This window comes from Chanodichthys erythropterus, chromosome 10 (assembly GCF_024489055.1).
Source record: "Chanodichthys erythropterus isolate Z2021 chromosome 10, ASM2448905v1, whole genome shotgun sequence".
Taxonomy (NCBI): Eukaryota; Metazoa; Chordata; class Actinopteri; order Cypriniformes; family Xenocyprididae; genus Chanodichthys; species Chanodichthys erythropterus.
Genome location: NC_090230.1, coordinates 38,487,750 through 38,499,513, shown reverse-complemented (window position 1 = coordinate 38,499,513; position 11,764 = coordinate 38,487,750). Strand labels below are relative to the sequence as shown.

Here is an 11,764-nt window from a genome sequence, read left to right as displayed (position 1 = left end):
CCGTGAGCTCCAGTCCATTACAATTTAGGGCCATGGTATACTTCATTTCCCACATTCCACTTAGTCTCGTGCGCGAGCCTTTCAAAGAAACTCCTTTGCCCATGAGTGCGGAAAGACGCGTTCGGTATGCACACGTGCACCGTCCGTGGTCATAACAATAACAATCCTTGAGGTAGGCCTGCTATTTTTATTTGACGGAAAAAATGTCTAAAATACCGGTTGTTAAAAGCTTCAATGGCTTCACCGTGTTTTTGCTTTGTCATCTTAATTTGTTAAACATTTAAGTGAAAAATATTTAGTGTAGGCCTATTTATTTTATGCCTTTTATTTAAATTATTTTTTTCTGTTGTCAGAAACGCTGCAGGTGCGTGACAATTTGATAATGTAAATCCAGGTTCTGTTGTTTATCTGTTCTATGCTGCTGTTTGCATGTTAAAATAAACCCGTGGAAGACACAGACACTCGTTAATTGTATTTTTTATTTAATGTCATAGCCTATATATGTCATATTATCATCATATAGCTAGGCTATACAATATTACAATCTTATCAGTTAACGGTTAATAATCGGATAACGAGCGTCGGTTGTCGGTCGAGAAATTTAACCGAAATGAGCATCCCTACTATTGTAACATTGAGCATTTTAAACTTTACAATTTGGTCCATTCACTTCCATTGTAAGTGCCACACTGTAACATATATATTTTTAAGGAGGGACAAGAGGATATTAATTTCTGTGGTAATCAACATTACCGCAACGACTGAAAATGTATTGAATCCTAAATATTCCTTTTAAGTGTTATACTAATCAAATACTGTAATAGATTTCAGTTGCAAAGTATACTAGTGCTTTTGGCAAAACATCTGATTTCCTCAGACACTGAGTTGCTTTATACGCTTTGCTACACAGACGAATCTGCAATAGATGTCTTCTCTCTGTCTGCAATATGAATGAGCTCCTTGATCTGTGATATGAAGTTCAGCAGGATGGACAGCTCTTTCCTCCCACAGGCAGAAATTTCTTCCAGCCCATCACTCTGACAGACAGACAACTCACATCCTATAAACCACCAGGCGCAAATGAAGACTAAGAGACACAATTCAGCGATTCCTTCTTTAGATGTTTTCATACCATACCTGTGTTTCTGCAAGCAGGCTCTCTTCAGTTTTCCAAACATGTTTAATAAATCAAAAGAGAATATGGTATTTAGACTCTTATTGATTAATCACATTAGTCCCAAAGGGCTGAAGAATCGTCTGGGCTACCACAAACTTTCTCACCATCTTCTGTCAAAAATGGAGAAAAATGACAAGTGGTTCACATATATTGAGTTGCTTTCAGGTTTATGGTTCAGATCTAAGGCCCTGTTTACACCTGGTATTAAGATGTGTTTTGGATCACAAGTAGACGTTATCTTTGTCCACTTTCAACTACTTCTGTCTTCAGTCTTCTACTTCTGATTTCTTCGAAGGATTGATTTCTTTTCTGTCCAGAGCGCATTTGACCGCATGAGCGTCTACACTACGAAAGCAATCCTACGTTTTTGACTACGTCTGGAAGTGGTCAAAAGCTCAAAACATTTTATACCCCTTTTACACCTGTATTTAGTGTCGTCCACTTGTGATCCGATTGACCAAAACGCATTTTAATACCAGGCGGAGGAACATGAGGAACATGTTTTTATCTGATTGTATTCATACTGACAGGCCTTTTCTATTTATTTTAGGTCCTGTGAACTCGTAGATGCTGTAGAAACCAAGAGCTAAATCTTCTAAAGGATGAAGATCACAGTGCCTTCTAGAATGTATCTTCTCTTTAGTAGTCCTGTATAAGTGTAAGGATCTGGTTTGACATCCATCTGGATGGTTTGAAACAGGATGGCCAAGCCATCCTTTTTAAGAAGAGCTCAATTGCTCCTGTTTTTTCTGGGTGTGGCTTACATCATGGCAGGAAGCGTGTTACTGCTTCAGCGCTCCAGTGTGGTAACATTTCAGAGAGATACGGAGACCATGGCGCTCCCTTCCCTACCAGCGCCACCTAGAGCCCTGGAAGTACCTGCTGCCAGGTGGTTGTACAGGAGGAACGTCATCCAGGATATGGAGAACCAACCTCTTGAGCAGACAGGTGATATAATGGACCAGAAGCACCTCATATCTCGTAACCTGGAAATCAGGCATCTGAGACGCCATTGGTTTCATGGTAGTGCTGAACAGAAAAGCTCTTCTAAACATTATCTGTCACACAAGGAAGCCAGACATAAAGGTAGTGTTTCTTGAAACAATAGAATACCCATATTAAATTTAAGATTTTTTATTATTATTCTAAACTATTTCAATTGATTTTTTGAATTGTTCTCAACAAGGGACCTACATTGGATGTTTTATAAACAACGAAACGGAGCACGCACTCGGCGGGACCATTCTTTATGATTTCCGTAAAATGACCATCGCCTTGTGTCAGGACACCTGCTCAGAGAGGTAATGTCTGAAGGGATCAAATGGAAAGTACATTGGGTAAATGAAAGAAACCCTGTTCTTTAAGAAGAATGTGTTCAGTGTTTATCCACAGAAGCAGGTGGCAGAATGAGAGCTGGCTGCTGTGACTGACCTGGAGTCCATCCAGAGAAGGAGCGTTAAAAATATATCAATGCTTCAAGCATTTAAAAGACAGAAATTCCAATTCTAAATTCTAAAATCATTCATTTAGAATATAAAAAGTTAATATAAAAATACATTCACTGCTCACGCATGGTTTATTTAGGAAATGCCAACAGGTATTTTTTTTTTAATTATTTTTTTTATCCACCTTACTTAGCAAAGTGGAGGTAAGCAATTACCAGTGAATGTGTGAGAATTTGGGTTCATTTGTATCTTTAGGTAAATAACTAGAAGAATAGAAGAGCTATTTAGCTCTACAAACCAGTGTGTTTATCAGAATAATCAATTGAAATAATATGATAAATATCAGTTTGCAACATTAATCAACAAAATGAAGGCTTTTGTACAAATAAAAAAAGTGACTAAGTGGCTGACTGTGGAAACCTCACACATTAAATTTAGAAATGTCCGCACCAGCGCTTTAAGGTGGATAGAATGAGAAATCCTACACTACCGGTCCATAGTTTGGATGTCCCTTATGCTGTATGAAAATACAGTAAAAACAGTAATATTGTGAAATATTTCTATAATTTAAAATAACTGCTTTCTATTTTAATGTTTTTAAAATAATATTTTAAATATAATATTTTAAAATGGAATTTATTCCTGTGATGGCAGATCTGAATTTTCAGCAACCATTACTCCAGTCTTCAGTGTCACATGATCCTTTAGAAATCATTAGCTATAGTTCCATGAAATTATAATATATAATACTTTTTACAGTATTTATTAATTTTGTTTACATTCTACATATACTAATACTCTTTAACATTTTAAATTGCATTGGCTAATGTAATGTTTTTAACATTGCAATAGCATCAGTTAATGTATGAATATGAATTACCAATAAATAAGAGCATATTTATAAATTAACAACCAAGATAAATGCTGTAAAAATGTTATTCTTTGTTAGTTCATCATAACTAATTTCATTAACTAATGTTAACTAATTAAACCGTATTATAAAGTGTTACTAAAAAACAAATAAATAGCGGAATGCAAGAAATCCATGTCATGAACGAAATCTTAGACGAGATAAGACTTAGGTTGAGTAGACTAAAACAGAAACAGGCGGAATTTACATGTAAATTCCCCAGATGTAAAGGTTTCCTCTTTGCAGTGGGTTCCGGTACGCTGGGCTGGAGTATGGAGCGGAGTGCCATTGCGGCAATCGGGTCTGTTCCCGCCGGGCTCGGGGAGAGGATTGTAATCTGGATTGCCGGGGAGAGAAAGGATCCCCCTGCGGAGGGGTGGAGCGCATGTCTGTTTACAGGGTTGAGGACCGTATTCCGGGACAGAGAAGATGTGAGTCACATTAAGACAGAAGTATTACAAACATGAATGAAGTTCTGCTTGAGCAGGCCACATATGACATGTTTAATATCTTTTAAGAGTAATGGATTAGAGAAGAACTAGTTTAAAGACTAGGAACCCTGTGCCAAAAGGGGCATGGATAGAGTATGATAAGATACGACAGAAAGAATGTGAGGGATAGCGAGGGCTGCTTTTGTTGTAACTTCATGCGGCTTCTGCTACAGTACAGTGGAAAGGACACCTTAGGCTTTGTACAAGACGATTTCTGTTTTTCCTTCCGATGTTTCTCAGACAGAACTGTGCACTACCACGGCTGTTACAAGAGGCCAAAGAACTCTACCGCTGACCTCCTGATCCAGACCTCTGGGCCGACACACACTCCTCAGCAATGTATCGAGACCTGTACAGATCAGGTATAATTCACAAATGCTTGGATTCATCATTTTGTAGCAAATTAAGTGTATTTTTATTCAGGGTAATAATTTAACTACAAAAAACATAATATGCATTTTGCACAATACAACACATAATTATTATTATTATTATTAAAATAAAACTGCCATTGAAAAAAAACATTATTATTTATATATATATATATATAATTACTGAAGATGGTGCAGTATAATAATAAGAAATAATTCTCCCTTAAACCCTACTTAATTCACACTGTATTTATTTGGATTAAATCTAGACCTGTCTGTCTGCACTAGAGTTTAAAATAAAATCAGAATCAGAATGAGCTTTATTCGCCAAGTGTGGGCAAACATGATGATCACGATTCTCCCACAATTCTCAATAGACAGCTAAACAAAATAATTTACTAGAGCTTTTGACAAAATGTTAATAGGTTGTTTGCACATGACGTCACAGCAGCAGCACGAATGAGTCTGGAGGGCAGGGAGTGATTTTTCTATATAAGAATCCTATCAAAAACTCAAAATTTCATATGTTTGCATCGTTTATGGCTGCTCAAATCGATAAAATCGAGAACCCAGAAGGTGTTTGTATCGTTTACATAACTTATACCGTTTATAACATATCGATTTATATCTTTAACCCTCTACAGCACAGCGTTGCCCTCAGGCAACGGAAAGTTTTCTTAAGCCCTATGTTTAGTAAATTTTTCTTTAAATGATAACAACCAATTAGAAAGGTCGAGAAAGTACCAAAGAACAGTTTAGTAAGGTGTTGGAGTCAATATCAAGCACCATTTAAAGGTGGGACGTCCTGTTCTGACACATGGTCACAGGAGCACATGGTGTGAGAAGAAGGCAATATTATTTGCTCTAGTAATCTTATTTAAAACGACATTAACTGTATATAAAAAATATGTGTGTGTGTATTAAGGTGTAGAGAAGCCTTTTGTCAGGTTTTATGAAGTTTTTTTTATTTTGCATGTTCAGAAATTCAGTTTTTCTTGTGCGATAAGGGGTACTTTTCGAGGAGGTTTTACAGAGTACCTCTCATTGGCAACAATGTATTATAAGAAGAGAAGATGCAAGATTCCTGGGTGTGCAGGAACACCCAAAGTGATGTGCAAAAATTTTAACATACACCACTATGTCACAGCAGAGAAGAAGTGCTTTTTGAAGTTTCGTACGGAGTGAAATCTTATTACATGATGTACATTATATTGCATAGCACAGTACATGATACAGACCTATGCATGTATCAAATTCAATATATCAATGTCTTTCAAGTGTTTTTCCCTTTTTACTTAATGATTTCTTAAATTAAAAAAAAAAAAAGATTTTGAAGATAATTTTCTCTATGACTCTGTACCATTGTCACACAATGTTGCCCTGAGGCAACGAAAAAATATTTTGGGATTGGGGGAGGGTGGGGGGAACATTTTTTTAATCAATAAAATGTTCCCAAATTAACCAAAAAATTATGTGGAATATTTTTTTTTCATGTGCCATCAACATGTGTGCAGTAGAGGCTTAAAAGTTGTCGCCTTTAATAGCGTTTTGCGTCTGCTGATACTAAAATGAATATGGATACCTGCTTACCTTATTTGTTTTTGACTTGGTAAAATATCCACATTCTTCATGGAGGGAAGAGAAGCTATTTTATCCCATTGAATGGTAATTTGGTGTTTTCACTTCAGTTTTGTAGTATTCCGTTCACAATGTTGATCTGGTTACCATGAGAACAGTGTCACGCGCTGCTGCTTCAACCATCATATGATAGAAAATGTCCAAATAAATGTTTAACAAGCTGACAGAAGTCGATTCAACAACAAAGACAACACTTTCAAAAACACTTGGATATGTGATTATTTTATTGAGTGATAGGGAGTGGGTAAATCATTGACATTATTAGATTTGATATACGGCGTCTTCCTGCCACCTCCTCAACCTGCTTTCCTTAGTGTGTTTTTACACATAGGCTATAGGCAACAATTGTATTACACCATCCAGGTTCTTCTTTGAATGATGATGTGAGCTCCTGTTGCAATTCTCGATTCAGCATAAATGACCAACAATGGTGGAATGTTTCACAATCACGTCAGAAAATCAAAATACTGTCCTAACTTCATTAGCAGAAAGGCAGCGCGATATAAACAAACCCATACTAGAACTGAACGTAGTGTGACAGCAGCTTCACATACTCTATATCTGCCTCCTCGATGGCAGGAAAGTCTTTCAATTTAGTGGAAAAGTCGCTCCTCTTCATAACATAAAGATCACGTCCAACATATGTTGTGAGCACAGTACGGACGTTTCTCCATCTCTCCCATTCTAATTTTCACTGCTTGCCCCCCACCGGTATTTCGCGCTTCACCAGAACCACGTGATTGCAAACAACCTATTGCTGCAGTCTAAAAATGTCTAATTATTTTGAAGTATTATTTTTTTTTAACCAATTTGAATTAATGATTCAATGATTCACTCATAAAGACTTGTTTCATTACAGGATGAATCAGCATTTTTGAACAAATCTCTTGAATGAATGATTCAGTGGCATACATTTTTTTGACAGTTACTTGTCGCCACCTACTGGTGCAATAATGTAATTGATTATTTTTATTTAAAGCGTTGTTACTTTAAAAAGGTGATATGCTGTATTTTGATCACTACTCTTGTCATTAGTGTTTATATCCAAAATATTAAAGTTTATCCCAGTACTCCTGTGATAATCTGAATTATTGTAACAGAAATAACTATACTGTGTGGTTGAAAAGACTGTGAAGCCGTTTTATGCCTTAGACAAGCCATGACTCTGGCTCAGCGGCAGCACCGATGCAGATTTGAATGTTCGCTGTGATCAAACTTCTCAAAGCTTTAATTGACAGCCAAATTGTCATTTAAGAATAAGATCGCATGGTGTTTGATTCAAGATCGCAATCTTTTAACCATTAATTGTGCAACTCTAGTCTGCACTAGAAGAATAATTTTATTCAGAGCTTTATATGACACCTGTAAATTGTGTGTGACCTTGTCAGGACCTTCCATTGGCCCTTTTGAGAGGGCAAGACTGTTTCTGCGGCCATGCCCCATTTCTCTTCACAATCCAGATGAGTGAACAGGAACACATGTGTGAGAGGGGCAACCAAACAAACCACACTTCCCCTTATGACTTGGACTACTACTGGGTGTACAGTACACCTGTGTTAGGTAACCTACAACATGCTACAACATTTAAACTGAACTACTGAACTACTGCTGCAATTGAAATGATCTGTTCTTTCAGATGCAACATGCAAAGAAAGGACATTTTTGCCCCAGAAGTCCAGGACTCTCGTGGCCCTGTCCAGCTTTCCAGGGGCAGGAAACACCTGGTTACGTCACCTGATTGAACTCGCCACAGGATTCTATACCGGCAGCTATTACTTTGACGGATCTCTGTACAACAAAGGTGATAGTCCACTAAAACCACTTAAACCCTCAGGACTTTCAGCTGTGAGATTTATTATGATTCTGTAGGAGTGGGAACATGAACTCATCAGGAACACAAGCACTCTTAGATATTGCCCACAAGAAAGAAAATCAACACTGACATCTCTTAAACATCTTGTTTGTCCAACACTATCAAACATGAGATTAAATGAAAAGCATCTCAGATTTCTACATCTCTGCAGGTTTTAAAGGAGAGAAGGATTACTGGCAGAGCGGGAGAGTCATCTGCGTCAAGACTCACGAAAGCGGCCAGCGAGAGATCGAAATGTTCGACTCTGCCATCCTGCTGATGCGAAACCCCTATCGTTCCCTAATAGCAGAGTTCAATCGAAAGTGTGCCGGACACCTGGGCTACGCATCAGACGTTCACTGGAGGAGCAAAGGTGCTAATGATATAAACTAGAAATGCATCGATACTAAATTTCTCCGCCGATATCGATAGCCGATTATTCCGAATGATATCAGCCGATGCAAATAGTTTGATTTTTCTTAAGGAAAAAAAAATCTCTCCCAAATAATGCAAACTATACAGGGAACATTTGGTACACTATAATATTAGAGGTTACAATTAACAACAGATGTATTATATTCAGCTGCTATTTATTTTCAGAAATAATAATTACACTTAGAAAAAAACTGAAGTGTTTGTATTTTTATAAGCACTTATCTTCAGGGCAAATTTATTCAAACATATAATTAACAGTAAATAAGCTCCTCTCTAGTTTTTCTTTTCTTTTTTAGCTAACTAAGGTACTGCGAACATTGAAAAACCTCCCTGACGTTATATGACATTGTTCACAAGCTGTTTAATTGACGTCTTTCCTTGGTTCAAAAACAGATTAAGTGATTACATGAGACTAAGTGATACATTCGGTAAGTTGCACTTTATCTTTCAACATACCTTTTGATGTTCATGCATGTTTTTGTGCGATATAACTTGTATTACTGTGGAAGAAAATACTCACGCTTGCGCAACAGCGATCTGTCAAGTCACATTGACACAAGAGTGTCAAAACTACTTTTATTATTTGAATTTCATGATAAAATGTACAGAATTTGAAAACTAAGACTTTGTTTCTTATCAGAAGTAACAAAGCTCTTTGTGAATATTGGATGGGAGGCGCTACAAATAATGTTTAATGTAGCAAAAAATTGTAGACATGGCAACCCTGGCTAGAACTACAGATGAAGGTCAAATAGAGCCTGCTTTAACGTCCCTATTTTTTTTTAACTGTTAATGCATTGTCACGTTAACTAAATTCAACACGGGAGAGATTTTCTTCAGAGAGTATGAGTTGCAGTCTGAACATGTTTTTCACACCCTTTTGATTGACAGGATATAATCTGCCCTGATCATCGGCTGTTTTTAAACAATGGCCAATAGTGATAATAATAGCCGATACCGATTGTTGGCTGATACATCGGTGCGTCACTAATAGAAACGCACTTCATTTCAGCATTACAGTATACTCAAGCAGTGATTCTTAACCAGAAACCCGGCCTCCATTAGGGGGCCTTAGCAAACTTCAAATGGGGGCAAAATGTTTACCAAATTTGAGTGCTCTATGTACTTTTGCTGATCAATGTTTATGTGAATAAAAACCTAAATTAAATCTGTTCATCATATAAAGCTACTGTGTCTTTTCAGAAGAAATGGATTAAGCCATTCGATTCATATGGATTTCTTTAAACGTTATGAAGCATCAGAGCTTTGGGTGAACAGACTTTCAGCAGAGGGACAGAAATCAGTCGGGTTTCATTAAAAATATTTAGTGTTTTAAAGATGAACAAAAGTCTTATGGGTTTGGAAAGACGTGAGGGTAATTGATGACAGAATTTTCTTTTTGTGTGAACTGTCCATTTAAGGTCTTCCTGTTTCCCGTCAAAATAAAACTTTAGTGGTTTAATGTTTGAAAATGAAGAAATTAAGACAGCCTTGTGATTTTACAGTTGTAAAATAAAATTATTATATTTTTCTTAAATGCTCAATTTTTTTATTTCACATTTTGTTTTTAATGGTTATATTTTTATTTAGTAATAATAATAATTAATATTATTATTATTTTGCAGCCATATTGTTAACCTGGAGTTTTATTTTAAATCATATTTTAAAATCCCCAAAATGCAGTAATAATGTTTTTGTTTTTCTCACAGAGTGGTCCGAGTTTGTGGACAGCTATTCGACCTGGTGGGTGTCTCACGCTCTGGCCTGGTTGCGATTTGCCCACCGCCTGCTCGTGGTACACTTTGAAAATCTTCAGAAAGATCTAGTCCCTCAGTTAAAGTCTATCACCGCTTTCCTAAACATCAGCATTCCTGAGGAAAGACTTTTATGCACAGAGAGCAACAGAGACGGCCATTTCAAACGCTCTGGATCTCGTAGCCTGACTTTTGACCCCTTCACCCCTGAGATGAGAGCTCGTATAGATGAATACATCCACACAGTAGATAAAGCCCTCAGAGACAGAAAGCTCAGCGGCCTTCCACAGGAGTACATGCCCAGGTGAGGATACACGGTTGCAGCTGCTGCCCCCTGCTGGAGGGAGGACACAGAACCACAAAGTGCCTGAGTAAAAAACACAACTGACATCTCTCAAAGCCTTTGAAATGCATTTTATGTGTGCTTTTTGTTTGTGCTTGATGTATTATTGGCAGTGTGGAGACTGTGTCTAGTTTGTATGTTATAATTAAACTGATTAATTCTCATAGTATCAGTTTCAGTCCATTTTAATATCCTCAAGTAGATTACACAATACTATGGCATTTCAAGTACCTTAATAATTAAAATCCATGTATGTATTTATTTGAAAATTACTGCTTGTCAACTGTGTTTCTGGTGTGTATTTGGAATCTCAGGGTCAAAGCATCTTCAGTGGACACAGATGCATTCATTCCAGAGAGATGCATCAGGAAAAAATGCTCCTTTTTAATCAGAGATAAGACATTGTGCTCTTATATGACAAACGGTATGTGTCCTTCAGTCATTTTATTGCTATAATGAATGAAAAGCAAAAATTTTAAAGGCTACAACACTCACATGAGCTAATTACAGAACCTCAGATTGACAAAAGAAAGAGCAACCCTAGATTTGCCTGAGAGCAGAGGACAAATCTTAAAGGGTTAGTTCGCCCATAATTGAAAATCCTCTCATCATTTACTCACCCTCACGTCGTTCCAAACCTGTTAGACTTTTGTTCATCTTTGTAACAGAAATGAAGATATTTTTAATAAAATCTGAGCGATTTCTGTCCCTCCATTGACAGCTATCACTTTGAGACTTCAAACAGTTCATAAAGAGATCAGAAACTAATACATATGAATTGAGTAGTTTAGTCACAATCGCTTTATATGATGGACAGATTGAATTTAGGCTTCCTTCTTTCTCCACAGTGGCAATCATGAAGACACCAATTTCGAGTCAAATGTTTCATTTTGCCGGCTACTAAAGGATGGTAGCATGCTGTGATGTTTCTGAGTTTCTAGATAGTTAGTTGGTACATTAGTCCTTCCATTTGAGTGCTTCAAAATGATAATAAGTGCTTAATTTCACTGCAGCCTGAAAGAAAAATGCTGTGACTGCGGAATTACTCAGTGAAAGACAGTTCTTTTGCACATAGCTACATTTAAAGAGAAGAGCTGTTCACAGAGGACCAGCATGCTCCTCTATCAATCCTGGCTGTTTTAAGTCATTTATCTTTTAAACAAGCCAGACTAATGTCTTTGATCGCAATGTTACAAACTTGGCATATTGATTAAAGGATTAGTCCACTTTTAAATAAACTTTTCCTGATAATTTACTCACCCCCATGTCATCCAAGATGTCCATGTCTTTCTTTCTTCAGTCGAAAAGAAATTAAGGTTTTTGATTAAAACATTCTAGGATTTTTCTC

General features: G+C 36.9%; 1 protein-coding gene across 1 annotated transcript; it reads left to right on the top strand.

Annotated features, from left to right (window-relative positions):
- Nucleotides 1–1,843: 1,843 nt before the first annotated feature.
- wscd1b (WSC domain containing 1b) lies at nt 1,844–10,381 on the top strand. The gene is made up of 8 exons (XM_067399131.1): nt 1,844–2,263; nt 2,364–2,478; nt 3,779–3,963; nt 4,264–4,385; nt 7,421–7,592; nt 7,669–7,833; nt 8,057–8,257; nt 10,029–10,381. The coding sequence occupies exons 1-8, from the start codon at nt 1,879–1,881 to the stop codon at nt 10,379–10,381; spliced, it is 1,698 nt and encodes a 565-aa protein (XP_067255232.1). The 5' UTR covers nt 1,844–1,878.
- The last annotated feature ends 1,383 nt before the right edge of the window (nt 10,382–11,764 follow it).

What these genes read in the sequence shown, in the direction of transcription:
- wscd1b (XM_067399131.1), top strand. Translation starts at nt 1,879, where the DNA reads ATGGCCAAGCCATCCTTTTTAAGAAGAGCTCAATTGCTCCTGTTTTTT. An exon ending in CGGATCTCTGTACAACAAAG is followed by an intron (nt 7,834 to 8,056) that starts GTGATAGTCCAC and finishes ACATCTCTGCAG; the next exon opens with GTTTTAAAGGAGAGAAGGAT. An exon ending in CGTTCACTGGAGGAGCAAAG is followed by an intron (nt 8,258 to 10,028) that starts GTGCTAATGATA and finishes TTTTTCTCACAG; the next exon opens with AGTGGTCCGAGTTTGTGGAC.